The 16,390-nt window shown below is 36.6% G+C and overlaps 1 protein-coding gene across 2 annotated transcripts; it reads left to right on the forward strand.

Moving 5' to 3' along the window:
- The first annotated feature begins 261 nt into the window (after positions 1 to 261).
- On the forward strand, positions 262 to 15,742 carry PIGA (phosphatidylinositol glycan anchor biosynthesis class A). Of its 2 annotated transcripts, none has more exons than XM_088150068.1 (6): positions 262 to 415; positions 1,204 to 1,973; positions 3,715 to 3,847; positions 6,447 to 6,579; positions 8,678 to 8,884; positions 11,804 to 15,742. In XM_088150068.1, exons 2-6 carry the CDS (start codon positions 1,256 to 1,258, stop codon positions 12,059 to 12,061), a joined length of 1,449 nt encoding a protein of 482 aa, XP_088006194.1. In that variant the 5' UTR covers positions 262 to 415; positions 1,204 to 1,255; the 3' UTR covers positions 12,062 to 15,742. The 2 variants fall into 2 exon arrangements, with proteins under 2 accessions (XP_088006194.1, XP_007423227.1); XM_007423165.4 differs by having other exon boundaries at positions 268 to 527.
- Positions 15,743 to 16,390: the final 648 nt, after the last annotated feature.

The raw sequence follows: 16,390 nt of genomic DNA on the forward strand, positions 1-16,390 counted from the left end.
TTCAGGTTGCAGCTTGATAGGAAAAGAGCCAGGAAGGATGAGGAGGGACAACCTGTTTGAAATATTTACTGTATGGTGGAATACAACACCAACAATAAGAAAAGAAAGTTCCTTTGATGTGTAAGAAAAATTCCAGGCAGCCAGTGGCGACAATTACATGTCAAAGATTACTTCCTAAAAATCATCCCAAGCACCCAGATTGGCTTTCATTGCACCACGTGATCCATCAGAAGATTATGACTGGTTACTTTTTGCGCGTGCTGTGAAGACTTGCTAAGGGCAAATTGAAGGGGGAGGCGGTTGGCGCGGCTCTTAGAGGAAAAGGCGGCCGGCTCCAAAGGTTCCCGCCTTTAATGACTCCGGAATTGTGTCGGCCGTGGACTTTGATTGGGCTTAGGAATGTGAGGATTTAATTGTAAGTGAGTGACTGACCAAAGATTGGGGCTGTCGCCATAGGAGTGGTTTGCATCTCCAGGAGTTTCATTTTGCATTTTCTCGTGAAAAGGGCTCCATTGCGGGAAAGAACGGTATGCGCTTTTTCAATCCCTTTCTGATTGGGACAGGTGAACTTAAGGGGGTGCCTTCCTTGTCGGAGAGAGGGATCGTTTAGCTGACGCTGACAAAACCGGGATTGCGCGGTTGTTTAATGGTGCCAGTGTTCTGTGGAGCCATCCATAAACTACTTGTACCCATGGTAAACGGAGCAGGGGTCTATTTGATTAACCCACTTTTGGGGATTAGCACAGCACAGTGAACTGTACACTAACCACATGACTGAGCTTGCCCAACATTCTAGGCTAAAAGATGGTTGACTTTTGTGATTCAGTTTGTCATAGGTGTGAAATCCAGGGGCCTTCCTCCGATTTGGGTGACCCTGTTTTGAATAACCCACATTGAATATAGTGCTGCTAAAGCTTCATTTTAGTTATGAATGCTAGGTCATGACTGAAATTATAACTTAGTTCATAGGGATGTGACTCTCAGTAGCAGATAGAATTATTTCACAAGTAATTGCGTTCCAAGCTATTGCTGCAGTCCCAAGCATACTTACAGACATGACTGTGTGCTCGATTGTGTCATTATGTGTAGGATTACATTGTAAAATGTTGCTACTTTTAAAGTAATTCCTGTGAGTTATCACAGGATAGTGACACTTCTATGATGTATGGTGCCCTAATGTATATTTTTTTCTACATCTCCTAGGAATTTCCTTTTCAAAGTGAGTGGTGTTTACATGGACTAACGACTGACTAATATGGCATATAGAAGAGAAGGAAATCAAGAACAGCTTCTCTCTTCCATCATTTCAACTGTGAATTCTCATAAGTCTCCAGCATGTGCCAGACAAGCTCATAGAATATGTATGGTGTCTGATTTTTTTTACCCAAACATGGGGGGAGTGGAAAGCCATATTTACCAGTTGTCACAATGCCTAATTGAAAGAGGACACAAAGTTATTGTAGTCACCCATGCTTATGAAGATCGCAAAGGCATTCGATACCTCACCAATGGACTGAAAGTCTACTATTTACCGTTAAGAGTAATGTACAACCAATCTACAGCCACTACTCTTTTCCACAGTCTGCCTCTGCTCAGGTATATATTTATACGAGAAAGAATCACCATTGTTCATGCACATAGTTCATTTTCTTCTATGGCTCATGATGCACTGTTCCATGCTAAGACAATGCAGCTACGGACAGTTTTTACAGACCATTCACTTTTTGGATTTGCTGATGTCAGTTCAGTGCTTACAAATAAACTCTTGACCGTAACCCTATGTGATACAAACCACATAATATGTGTTTCTTACACAAGCAAAGAGAATACTGTATTAAGAGCAGCACTTAATCCAGAAATAGTTTCTGTCATCCCTAATGCTGTTGATCCTACTGACTTCACTCCAGATGCATCTAGACGTGACAACAACACAATAACTGTTGTTGTGGTTAGCAGGCTTGTATATAGAAAAGGTAATGAGGTTGGAAGGGTAAGATGGATTTAAATGTTTCTTCTTTGAAATGTGTGTGGATCAGAAATCACTTTTACTGGTTTTGCATTTTAAATATAATTAACTTTTTGCATGGCGGCTGATTTTAAGCCTTGAAATGTTTCTGTCTTGTCTGAACTGGATTTTAGACCCTTGGCAGATGTCACATAATTCTGGATTAATATGCAATGTGACATGTATTGAATCTATAAACTATATGAATTGCAACTGACATGAGGGAGGGAGGAGAGAGAGATGGTGTGACTTTGCATGGTCATATACTGTATACCCATAAATTGTAAGCAAAGGCGTGGAATGGAGAATCATAAGAAATACTGGCAGCATCTTGCTGAATTGTAAATCTGCAGTGATAGCTGTAAAATATGAAGAGTGAGGCTGGTTTCTAATCTATTTAGAAATTCTTAGAAATAATAATGTAAATTTCTAGGACATAAGGATGCTCAGACCAAAAACACAATAAGAAATGGATGTTGAACAAAGAACATTTTTTAAAAAAAGGTTGTTTTAGTCAAAGATTTCTAGCAGGCATATTTTTTGGGGTAGGTACAACCAAGTTTTGAATGAGTAAATCTTTTAAATTAACATAGCCTTTGGAGATTTTAGATTAGGACTGAGAAAATTCAAATCTTCACTAAGTAATACAGCTAACTAGATAATCTTGCACCAATGCTTTCCTCAGGTTAACCTTTCCTGCAAGTTTGTGAGTATGAGACTAAAATAGGTGAAGGAGACAGACGTATATAGCTGAGTGCTCTGGAGGAAGGTACACTCTAAATTAGGGTGAACATATTTTTTTGCACTAAGTGCAACACTTGGTCTTTGATGTGCAAGGGGTTACTTTCCAAAAAAACAAGTAGGGCTAGGTCAGAATCCAATTTGATTGAATGTAATAAAAATTTAATTAAAATTATATTAAATTAATTAAATGCAGTTAATGGTTATTCTTTGTATATTAAATTTTCCTCCCTATTGCATTAAAAATTACAGTTTAGTGACAGTGTTCAGGAGGGCTCTGGACAATGCATATAAGGTTGCACATCGTGCTGGACTGGGATTGGCAACATGACATCCCACACAATTAAAAGGTGACCACTGACTTCCAAAATTAAAATGATCTCTTGCATGACATCTCTTGAGAGTTGGGGTATTTTAATGGTTAAATGATAAAACACTATTATTTTTTTTAATATAATGCATGGTGATACTTTTACCTGAAAGAGTTGCTGACCGTTGCTCTAGAGCTTCAGGGTGTATATTCTGATCAAAATGAAATGATGAAGAGTGATACAGAAAATAAGAAGTAGATTACTTTTTATAAGACTAACTGCTACCTAAGAATAGGCTATATAGGTAGTTTATACAGAAAGACTAGTGTGTAATAGATGCTGAAAAAAATGAAACTCCACAGAGGTCCCTCAGCAGTATATAAGATCTTTTGGAATTCTGTCTTTGAAGGTCATTTACAACTATGTGATATTAATATAATCTGGGTTTAATAAATCATTAAGGAATCTAACACTTTAATAATTGTACTTTCTTTTTGAAATTCTGAAATACTAACTTCAGTGGTGGAAAGCAGTATATAAGATCTTTTGGAATTCTGTCTTTGAAGGTCATTTACAACTATGTGATATTAATATATGAAAGATGACTGTTTAATAATCATCTTTATATAAAACTGAATCTAAATGTTTTGCCTTTAGGTATAGATTTACTTAGTGGTATAATTCCTGAGCTCTGTCAGAAGTACCCTGATTTACATTTCTTAGTTGGAGGAGAAGGACCAAAAAGAATTGTATTAGAAGAAGTACGGGAAAGATATCAGCTACATGAGAGGTATGTATCTTGTATTTTATTTTAATATAGCTATATTAATTGAAGGAGTAGGATGATGATTTATGTAATGGATAATATTGTTTTGTTTATACATGCATATCTATCATGTTATTCCATTTGAAAAGGACAGAAAATGTGTAAGAAATAGTAAGTAAAAAAACTTAAGGCATGAGAAAAGAAAATAAGTTATGGCTAAATCTAGTTTACACCAGCTGTATTCAGTGTCCCTCTGCATACCTTTCTGTGATTTCATAGCTTGGAAATATATTATTTCCTTTATATATACAGTGGGGCAAAAGAGTATTTAGTCAGCCACCAATTGTGCAAGTTCTCCCACTTAAAAAGATGAGAGAGGCCTGTAATTTTCATCATAGGTATACCTCAACTATGAGAGACAAAATGGGGGAAAAAATCCAGAAAATCACATTGTCTGATTTTTAAAGAATTTATTTGCAAATCATGGTGGAAAATAAGTATTTGGTCACCTACAAACAAGCAAGATGTCTGGCTCTCACAGACCTGTAACTACTTCTTTAAGAGGCTCCTCTGTCCTCCACTCATTACCTGTAGTAATGGCACCTGTTTGACCTTGTTATCAGTATAAAAGACCCCTGTCCACAACCTTAAACAGTCACACTCCAAATTCCACTATGGCCAAGAGCAAAGAGCTGTTGAAGGACACCAGAAACAAAATTGTAGACCTGCACCAGGCTGGGAAGACTGAATCTCCAATAGGCAAGCAGCTTGGTGTGAAGAAATCAACTGTGGGAGCAATAATTAGAAAATGGAAGACATACAAGACCACTGATAATCTCCCTTGATCTGGGGCTCCATGCAAGATCTCACCCCATGGGGTCAAAATGATCACAAGAACGGTGAGTAAAAATGCCAGAACCACTCGGGGGGACCTAGTGAATGACCTGCAGAGAGCTGGGACCAAAGTAACAAAGGCTACCATCAGTAACACACTACGCCGCCAGGGACTCAAATCCTGCAGTGCCAGATGTGTCCCCCTGCTTAAGCCAGTACATGTCCGGACCCGTCTGAAGTTTGCTAGAGAGCATTTGGATGATCCAGAAGAGGATTGGGAGAATGTCGTATGGTCAGATGAAACCGAAGTAGAACGTTTTGGTCTAAACTCAACTCGTCGTGTTTGGAGGAGAGAGAATGCTGAGTTGCATCCAAAGAACACCATACCTACTGTGAAGCATGGGGGTGGAAACATCATGCTTTGGGGCTGTTTTTCTGCAAAGGGACCAGGACGACTGATCCGTGTAAAGGAAAGAATGAATGGGGCCATGTATTGTGAGATTTTGAGTGAACATCTCCTTCCATCAGCAAGGGCATTGAAGATGAAACGTGGCTTGGTCTTTCAGCATGACAATGATCCCAAACACACCGCCTGGGCAATGAAGGAGTGGCTTTATAAGAAGCATTTCAAGGTCCTGGAGTGGCCTAGCCAGTCTCCAGATCTCAACCCCATGGAAAACCTTTGGAGGGAGTTGAAAGTCCGTGTTGCCCAGCGACAGCCCCAAAACATCACTGCTCTAGAGGAGATCTGCATGGAGGAATGGGCCAAAATACCAGCAACAGTGTGTGAAAACCTTGTGAAGACTTACAGAAAATGTTTGACCTCTGTCATTGCCAACAAAGGATATATAACAAAGTATTGAGATGAACTTTTGATATTGACCAAATACTTATTTTCCACCATGATTTGCAAATAAATTCTTTAAAAATCAGACAATGTGATTTTCTGGATTTTTTTCCCCCATTTTGTCTCTCATAGTTGAGGTATACCTATGATGAAAATTACAGGCCTCTCTCATCTTTTTAAGTGGGAGAACTTGCACAATTGGTGGCTGACTAAATACTTTTTTGCCCCACTGTATCATGCCAAGTTTTTTTTTCTTAGATCATTATATATTCTTCCTTATCTCCATGTTCAGGAGGACATCTCTTAAATATTTTCCAATATGGAAATGCATATGGATACAACTCTAATACTGAAATAACTTTATGAATAACTCAGAAATAGCAACTATAAAGCATTAACAGAAATTATCTTAAATGATAAAATTTGAAAGATATTTCTCTTGATCATCCTTTCTAGTATTTATCACTTAGAAATATATGAAATGTTATTGGTGAAAATATCAAAAGAGCTGCAGTGCCATATGTAGATAATCTTTGTATAATCTTAGAACTCACTTGCAAATCACTTTGTTTCTCTATACTTGACTATTGAACAGTTGCAGCATAGCTGAACCAATGTTTAGCACTTTAGGCTTCTCTGAGGACGAGAGTTGAAAGAATTAAAAATTGATTTAATGAGCTGCATTCCTTATAAAATGTGACTGAATGTGCAAACCTTTGTAAAGCATTATGTAACCTGTTTTGCACTTTGTGTAATCCAACTAAAATTAAAGACTTTGAAAATTCATTGTTATTGATAACATAAGTACCTTATTTATAATCCAGTTCTACGGAATTCAGGAATAATTGCAACTGTTTATCTTGGACTGTGATTTTGTCCATTGATAAAAATACTTTTATCAACATTACCCTTTTTTTACTTGTTTCCCTTAACTGTATACAGAGTCCGTCTTCTAGGAGCCTTAGAACATCAGGAAGTTAGAAATGTCTTGGTTCAAGGACATATTTTTCTTAACACCTCTCTCACAGAAGCATTTTGTATGGCAATTGTGGAAGCTGCCAGTTGTGGTTTACAGGTAAAACCTTTCCTTATTCAAAGAGATCAAATGGACCATTTTCTTAAGGATATAATATTAAAAACTACAGTAATAAACACAACATCCAAAATCTCGCGCACCCCCTTGCACCCTCGTTCACCCTCCCTGCATCCCTGCACACACCCTCATTCCGCCACCCAGCAGCAGCCACTTACCTGCCTGCTGGCCTGGGACTTGCAACTTCCTACTGGCTTCCCCACTGACTTTGGTTGTGGAAGCCGGCCGGAAGTTGCCTCATTTAACAATCCTCGCTTAACGATGGCAACTGAGGCTGCAGGGATTGCAGTCGCTAAGGAATGCAGTTGTGCTTTATGGCACATTGCTAAGCAATGGAAATTCCAGTCCCAATTGTCATCGTAAGTCGAGGACTACCTATATAATGTACAAATGGAACAATGGGAAAATATGTGGTTGAAAGGATTGAAATTTACATTTTGTTATAATCTTAAAGAGAATTTTTATAAAATGATGTACTATTATATGACACCAGAAAAATCATCTAAAATCTATAAAAGTACTTCAAATTTATATTTGGAAATGTGAATAACAAGAGGGGTCATTTTATCATGCTTGGTGAACATGTGAAAAAGCTAGAAAATTTTGGGCTCAAATACATACAGTGATTCAGAGGATTTTAAAGATTAACATTCAATTGAAACCAGAACTTTTCTTCCTGGGACTGATGGATAAACATTTAGAAAAGAGCCATGGAACACTCTTTTTATATATGATAACTGCAGCAAGATTATTGTATGCACAAAGATGGAAAGATTTGGCAATACCTACAATGGAAGAATGGTTGGTGAAGATGACAGAATTTGCCGAAATGGCTAAATTGACTTGTTTGATTACAGAAAAGACAGTATGTATATTTATTGGTGACTGGAAACCCCTTATGGAATTTTTGCATAAAAATTAAAAAAATAAACTTGTGATTTATGGCTTTGATGATTAGACAGGATAGATTATAGAAAGAAGAGAATCATGATGTAACTTTAGAGACAGAGATTAAAATATAATTGTACTTATAACTGCTGTGAAGAAGATCGGAAGCTACTTCTTTATATTTTTTTTCTACTTTTCTTCTACTTTTTTGTTTTTGCACCCTTAGCTTTTTCTTTCATTTCTCCCTTTCTCTTTCTTCTCTTTTGTTCTATTTTAGTTTGTATTAGTTATTATTGTTAAAACTTTCAATAAAAATTATATAAAAAAATAATATGGGAACACATAATGGTTATATCCTTTCCCATTTGAAGGAAAGTGTATGTGTGTCTTTGAATCAGTGTTGACTCCTGGCAACTGCCTGGACTAGTCCCTCCACTTTTCTTGGCAAGGTTTTTCAGAAGTGGTTTGCCATTGCCTGCTTCCTAGGGCTTTAAGAGAGTGACTGGCCCAAGGTCAACCAGCTGGCTTTGTACCTAAGGTGGGTCTGGAACTCACAGTCTCCCATTTTCTAGCCTAGTGCCTTAATCATTACACCAAACTGGCTCTATTTCAAGGAACAGTCATGGTTTTTCTATTTTGGAGTGGCAGGACAATCTACACACACGTATTTAATGCAGGTGCCCATCATAAAACATTTTTGGAGGCAAGGGACTTTTGAATGACTGAAGGTAGTGAATATTTTACAAAATAAGAGTGGAAAGATAAGAGCAATGATAAGCTTAGCAATCAAAAGAGAATATAGCAGGCTAAGAATGAATGTGATATAGTCAGAACAACAGTAATGTGAAGTATTTTAACAAAATAATACTGGACAGAATTGTAGAGACAAAGATCCCTACAAACAAAATACTGAAATAGCGTGGGCTATAGATGGGAAATAGTTCAGAATTTTAATGTTTAATTTCTCAGTGTGCACTAATTCCATTACTCAATACTTTAATGAGGAAGAAAGGTATAGAAGTAAAATAATGGTTTTGTGAGTATAGTAAAAAAAACTTGTTTAGTATCCAGAAAAAGAGCAGACCTTCATTTTTTTTGTTTAAGTGAAACATGAACTATTATATACATTAGTATTTATATTTTTGAAATATAAATTGTCTAGTAAAGCATAATAATTTCTCTGTTGTTGCAGGTGGTGAGTACAAGAGTTGGTGGGATTCCTGAGGTGCTTCCAGATGATTTTATAATCTTGTGTGAACCTTCAGTGAAATCTCTCTGTAGTGGATTGGAAAAAGCTATTAGCCAACTGAAGTCAGGATCATTGCTGTCTCCAGAATTTATGCATGACAAAGTTAGAACATTCTATACTTGGAGAAATGTTGCAAAAAGAACTGAAAAAGTAGGTGAACTTCCTTGTTTGGAAACTCTTCAAAGTGGAAGGGGAATAGCTTTATAAATATATTGCTTAGTTTATAGAATACTTTTGATTACATAATTATTTTCAAAAAATCATTATTTTGATACTATAATGGCAGCAGTCATTAAAATACATTCACCTGAGAACATCTTCAAGTTTTCTAATAGTTTATCTCATTGTGGAAATAAAATTACAGTGGGGCAAAAAAGTATTTAGTCAGCCACCAATTGTGCAAGTTCTCCCACTTAAAAAGATGAGAGAGGCCTGTAATTTTCATCATAGGTATACCTCAACTATGAGAGACAAAATGGGGGAAAAAATCCAGAAAATCACATTGTCTGATTTTTAAAGAATTTATTTGCAAATCATGGTGGAAAATAAGTATTTGGTCACCTACAAACAAGCAAGATGTCTGGCTCTCACAGACCTGTAACTACTTCTTTAAGAGGCTCCTCTGTCCTCCACTCGTTACCTGTAGTAATGGCACCTGTTTGACCTTGTTATCAGTATAAAAGACACCTGTCCACAACCTCAAACAGTCACACTCCAAACTCCACTATGGCCAAGAGCAAAAAGCTGCTGAAGGACATCAGAAACAAAATTGTAGACCTGCACCAGGCTGGGAAGACTGAATCTGCAATAGGCAAGCAGCTTGGTGTGAAGAAATCAACTGTGGGAGCAATAATTAGAAAATGGAAGACATACAAGACCACTGATAATTTCCCTTGTTCTGGGGCTCCACGCAAGATCTCACCCTGTGGGGTCAAAATGATCACAAGAACGGTGAGCAAAAATCCCAGAACCACACGGGGGGACCGAGTGAATGACCTGCAGAGAGCTGGGACCAAAGTAACAAAGGCTACCATCAGTAACACACTACGCCACCAGGGACTCAAATCCTACAGTGCCAGATGTGTCCCCCTGCTTAAGCCAGTACATGTCCGGACCCGTCTGAAGTTTGCTAGAGAGCATTTGGATGATCCAGAAGAGGAATGGGAGAATGTCATATGGTCAGATGAAACCAAAGTAGAATGTTTTGGTCTAAACTCAACTCGTCGTGTTTGGAGGAGAGAGAATGCTGAGTTGCATCCAAAGAACACCATACCTACTGTGAAGCATGGGGGTGGAAACATCATGCTTTGGGGCTGTTTTTCTGCAAAGGGACCAGGACGACTGATCCGTGTAAAGGAAAGAATGAATGGGGCCATGTATCGTGAGATTTTGAGTGAACACCTCCTTCCATCAGCAAGGGCATTGAAGATGAAACGTGGCTGGGTCTTTCAGCATGACAATGATCCCAAACACACCACCCGGGCAACGAAGGAGTGGCTTCGTAAGAAGCATTTCAAGGTCCTGGAGTGGCCTAGCCAGTCTCCAGATCTCAACCCCATGGAAAACCTTTGGAGGGAGTTGAAAGTCCGTGTTGCCCAGCGACAGCCCCAAAACATCACTGCTCTAGAGGAGATCTGCATGGAGGAATGGGCCAAAATACCAGCAACAGTTTGTGAAAACCTTGTGAAGACTTACAGAAAACATTTGACCTCTGTCATTGCCAACAAAGGATATATAACAAAGTATTGAGATGAACTTTTGATATTGACCAAATACTTATTTTCCACCATGATTTGCAAATAAATTCTTTAAAAATCAGACAATGTGATTTTCTGGATTTTTTCCCCCATTTTGTCTCTCATAGTTGAGGTATACCTATGATGAAAATTACAGGCCTCTCTCATCTTTTTAAGTGGGAGAACTTGCACAATTGGTGGCTGACTAAATACTTTTTTGCCCCACTAAATATTGATACCTTTATGCCCTTAACCTGTAGCCAGCTAGTATCTTACATACAGGGCATTTGGCATGCCAGAATAAGTATGGGCAAGGGACTTACCTATGAGGGCTGCACTAGTTCACATGGTGAATTGCTGCCAACAGCAGTTTGCTGATCCCTTCATACCCATCTGATATTCCAGCCTCGTTTCTATGGGCTAGCTGTCCAGTATATCTTGTTTCTTTTAAAAGATGCCTGGTGGCCTATTAGGATTAGAGCTACTGCATATGGTAGGAGAAGTTTCTTCCTGTGATGGACAGCATGAGCGGAAAAGATTCTGGAATGGAGCTTCAAGGTTGTCAGGAAGGGGGAGAGACATTCCAGGGCAAACACCTCCTCAGCCCACAATAAGACTGTGGGAAAATGAAGAGGAGGAGGCTGGCTCCTCCCTAGCGCCTCGCGTAATATATTCTATAGTAGCTGTAGATAAGTTTAGTCTGGCGAGATTCTGTCTATTAGGTACAAGCTAATAAAGTATCTGAACTGTACTGGATGACCTCATTGTAGTTCTTGGGCTGAACCTGATACTTCCACAACCCTTTGCTTTGGAAAAATAATCTTTGGGAGCCAAAGGTGTGATACAAAACCATGAACAGTGGATGCCGCTGCCGCAAAAGTTATTCCCCATTATAGGTTGTTCCTATTATCTGGCTGTAGGTCCAAAGTCTTGATGGGAGAGTTACCATCATCTGATTAATTCATTGTCCAAGTTCATTTGTAACTGTAGGTTCTCTCCTGTAATTACAGTTTAATAATCACAAATTTGTAATCATAATCCAGTTTGGTTTACATCCAAATCCAATCAAATTATGGATGGGAAGTACATGAAATTGCTTGAATAGCAAATTTTGGGAATCAGGAGATTATTGTGGGAAAACTTCTGAAATATAAGGAGACCTTCTGTCAAAAAGAGTTGTTCTATCTGACTCTTTGGATATACCAAAAGATATACCCAGGTGTATTTTTGTATTACATTTACAATATATTCAGTATTAAGAACGGATACCTTTGGAGTTAATGCAATCTACATATTGCAGGCAAACCTAATATGTGTATTTTTCTTCCCTCAGGTGTACAATAGAGTGGCAAGTGAAACTGTATTGCCAATGGGCAAACGACTTGACAGACTTATCACTCATTGTGGCCCAGTGACTGGTTGCATTTTTGCTCTTCTAGCTATGCTCAGCTTTCTTTTTCTGATATTTCTGAAGTGGCTGATACCAGATGATCTTATTGATACTGCAATAGATGCCACAGGCCTAAATGGAGCATGGACTAGAAAATATTTACGCAATAAAAAGAAAAAAGAAAACACTACAAACTGTTAAAGGTGCTAAAAAGTGAAAGGAAAGGTTTCATTCCCCTACGGTTATGCATTTGCTGTTAAATTTACATTTATCAAGCAAAAATGCTTATAAGTCATTGGGCAGCTTTCAGTAATGAATGGAAAGAAACTCAGTAAGAAGTTCTACCTCAGCATAAATCTAAACTGGCTTAGGCAAAACATTTTTTCCAAGATGTGTTGCAAAATCTGTTCACATTTATTTTAGCTTGAAGTATCTTATAAATACATGAATATCATTATGCCCATTAATGAAAAGAGGTCATCTGGGGAAATAAGGGGAAAAAATAGGTGAGTAGTTAGATCTTTTGTCTATTTTTTTAGAGCTTTTCCTGTTTTTAATTTCTCTTGCACCATCATAATACACTTAAAAATTGTATGGGAAATAGCAGTATATAAAAGTTCCAGCATAATATAAGAAAATACCTGACTTTTAAATGTGGATTCCAGGTCTCCTTTTTGAACTGGTATGATTAACTAAATATGTCAGTATGATCAACTAAAATTGAGAAATGCACACCTTGTGAAGTTGGGAGAATATTCTCATTGTTTAGGCATCTAACACTCATTTTTTTAATAGTTTGGAAACATGTATAGCTGACGTATTCTGGATGCTTCCCTGCCAATACTTTTTTAGCTTTTGGAAGACTTTTTTTGGAAAAAGCTCACTACAATCAAATAAGCCCTACTTCCATGACAAGATTGCCTTATTTAAAGTAAAAATAGATGTTTCAGTCTTTTCCTATATATGACTTCTTCTGTCTGAACAATTTTGTTTTGCAGTATTTTATTTCTAATGTTCCAAACATCAGAAAACATGAAGGCAGCTGTCATTTTCTTTTACCCAATCATAATTATTTTGAGAAGGAAAAATCACCCAAGATATTAAGCACTGATGAAGTATATATACCTAAGATTTGAAATTTCTAATTTTTGTTTTCATTATTGTAAAAAACAAAACTTAAGCACTTCCATTTTTTTAATGAGAGAGTAATCTTTTTATTTGAAACCATTTACAAAGATCTGAACATGTTTTGAGAAAGAAAATCTAGGACAAACACACAGGTTTCCAACACAAGCTTGCCAATGCCAGTAGAGTATGAAGAGAACATAAATACTGTAGACGTGCAGTAGAACTTGTGTCAATATTCTTCGGCCTCTCCTAGTAAACTCAATTGATACCATCTTTGGAGGAATATTAATCATAATCCTGAACTAGTTGACAGTTTATTTGGCATGTTATTTTTAAAAAGGGAAGAGTAATTTAGGAGAAATATTAATCATAATCCTGAACTAGTTGACAATTTATTTGGCATAATGTTATTTTTAAAAAGAGGAGAGTAATTTAGGCAGTAATTTGGGTTGTTACTTCATACCCTGGCAAGTGCAATCTCATAGCCCTTTGGCATTTAGCTAGCATTTCTATTTCAGTATTTTTCAGAAAATGTCTAAGCTCTATAAGTTGAATGTTACTATGGTCTCTAGATCAGTCTTCTGTGACAAACATGTTAATTCAGGTATCTTTCCTTAAGAGAACCATGTCTGTAGAATAGGACTCTGTTATTTTTACATCTTCTCATACCTATTGTTCCATTGGCCTAACCCAATATTACATGAGTAGACTTATTCTTGTGCAATACAGCTGTTCTCTGCAGATTTATTTAACTCTGTGGAATAATTTATATAAAGGGCTGCAGGAGAAGGAATAATTTCATCTGCTAAAGGTGCTTGTTCTTCTGGTGGAAGAATGCTATTACAACGTGTATTCTATAAGTGATTGTATATTTGAAGCTATCTTTGGATCTTTTCTTAAATGTCTAAGTATCGTAGCCTTACTACCTTAAGCGATTTGCTTTTCTCTGCTCACGATATCCCTTTACATCAATCATACTTGGTCTTAATTTTTTCTGTCCACCACTGCATATGAGCAACTCCTTATCCTGTAGATCATAGGATGAGCCAAAACTGCTATGTTACATTTGATAGTAGGAAAAACCTTTGCATCTCAGAAATAATGTTGACGGTATATTTTGATTTTTGGTATATGTTTCAGAGTAAATAATGGTTCATACTGTTCTGTATTTATTGTGCATACACTATGGCTGCATTTTGTATTTATGGCTTTTAGAACTGAGGCCATTGTAATCCAATGAATGTGCAGCCATGGCTTCTTGGCTATAGAAAAAAAAAAAAGATTTTGCCCATAAATTGGACATTCAGGTTATCAGTTCCTCAATCATGGCTAGTCTATGAAAATATTTCACAGTAAAATTAAGTTCACTTTTTCTACTTCATGCTCTTTTGAAAGTTACGAAATTAGGTAATTGTAAAATCTTTGCAAGGTAGAACTTCAGTTCTTTAATCGACTTCATAACAATTATGGAATGCAAGAAGTATTGTTGCTTACACTACTGATTGCATCAAATATTCTACCATGATGGAAAGGTAGTTTTGCTATATAAAGTCAAAGATTCAGGTTTCTGTCTTTTTCTACAAATAAAACTTTTTAAATACTCTTTGTTGATATGTTAGTAAATGATTATTTACAAATAATGATTTACCATGAAAAAGTAAGTGGCAACAAATTTGTTAGGCTATGGACTTTTAAAAAAAAAAAAATTCTGAGTACCATTTCACCTTAGTTTTACTGGAAGCATTTAAGAAATTTTACAAAAAAAAAACATTTTGAAACTGTACGGTATATTAATTGGTATATACTGATGGGAACTCTTATCAGTAGGTATAATTTTGATTATAACAAAAGTATTTCAGCATTTGCCAAATTGTGTATTGCCATACACATTACATTATGTATAGTTTAAAAATGTAATTACAAATCCTCTCACAATACAATTTAAATTTAAAAAATGCTTCTATTGACAAAAGGTAAGCTGAGGCTATATGAACCCAAAGTGGAACTGTTCCCTTGAAAATTAATTTGAAACTAAATCCATTTAATTCCAAATGAACTATTTTAAGCTTTTGAGAATAAATATAAAAGTTACTTTTAGAACCTAACCATTACATGTAAGAATCAGAAAATTGTTATTTAATTTAATAATAATTGTGAAATTTATTTATTTGCTTTTCTAAATGAAAGTAGCTTCTGCAGCAGAATGAACAATAAAAAATCTTACTGATTGGGGGGGGGGTGAGAAAGGACAATGCTTTTTCATGGATCAATGGTTGAAAACATCTCTTTTACAGTACAACACTTGATTTTCATTTCCAAAAGAGTTACTTGGAAATCCATGCCGTGTACCATCCAGTACACTAGAAAGCCTAATATTCAGAGTCTGCTGTTTGTGAACAGTGCAAGTTTGATAACAAGAGGACTATTCAAGTATATTTATAAAATGACTTTTTAAACTGGAATGAGCCCCAGCTGAAGGTTCATGTAATAGTTCAAGTACTTGTACATGCATGAATTGTGCAAAATTTTGGAAAGAGAAGATCCTCAAGTTGGTGGATTCTTCCTCACCTCAGCATTCCTGACATAGGTGGAGCTATATATCCGTAAAGACTCCTGATTCATATTGGATTTATATACTGCTCTTCCATTGCTTGCTGCATCACTCAGTCTGATTTAGGAAAAAAAAAAAAAATTTAATGTCTTCATATGTAACTCTAAGAAGGGTAAGCCTTTTCTGATTACTATTGATTAGTGCTCCAAGTTTCTTGCCTTTTGTATGCAACACCAGGCAACATACTCATATACATAAATGCATATTTTATGGAGCTGATAGTCCTGGGTGGGGAACCCCAAATATTAAAACAGTCATTAAAATACAGAAACACTGTGTTAAAGTAATTTTGTGTGTAGTAGAATTCTTCAATACAGTATTCAGTCTGGCATGGAAAATTTTAACATTTCTAAAAGATTTCCAGTGCCCCGTAACAATTTATTTTATGTTTCTTCCCACATCCCATGGGTGTGGGCTATGTCATCTGTACCCCCAAAATAAATATTTTTTTACAAACCCTTTCCTTTGTCTTGATACTTTCTGTGTATGCCTGATTTTTGGTAGGGTTTTTAAAAACTCTTTTTACTGCCAACAAAGAGGCTGATTAGTCCTATGTGACTTTTTATTGTTCCTGGGTTTTGGCCAGAATGCAAAAAATAAAGTACTGTGAAGATAATCTGCTATGACTCTTTTAGGTAAAGTACAGTGCTTTAACAAGCAGTGCTCGAGCTACCTGTTAACAGAGGTCAAAAAGTTTTATTCTCTCACTTCCCCAAACAAGAAACAAGGTAATAACCTTTCACTAGCACCATTTCTCACAGCTCTGAATATTTTTTAAAGCAAGTTGACAA

The sequence above is a fragment of the Python bivittatus genome, unplaced genomic scaffold (assembly GCF_059951505.1).
Source record: "Python bivittatus isolate LINGU-HERP-01145 unplaced genomic scaffold, Pbiv_v1 ctg000610_np1212, whole genome shotgun sequence".
NCBI classification, from domain to species: domain Eukaryota; kingdom Metazoa; phylum Chordata; class Lepidosauria; order Squamata; family Pythonidae; genus Python; species Python bivittatus.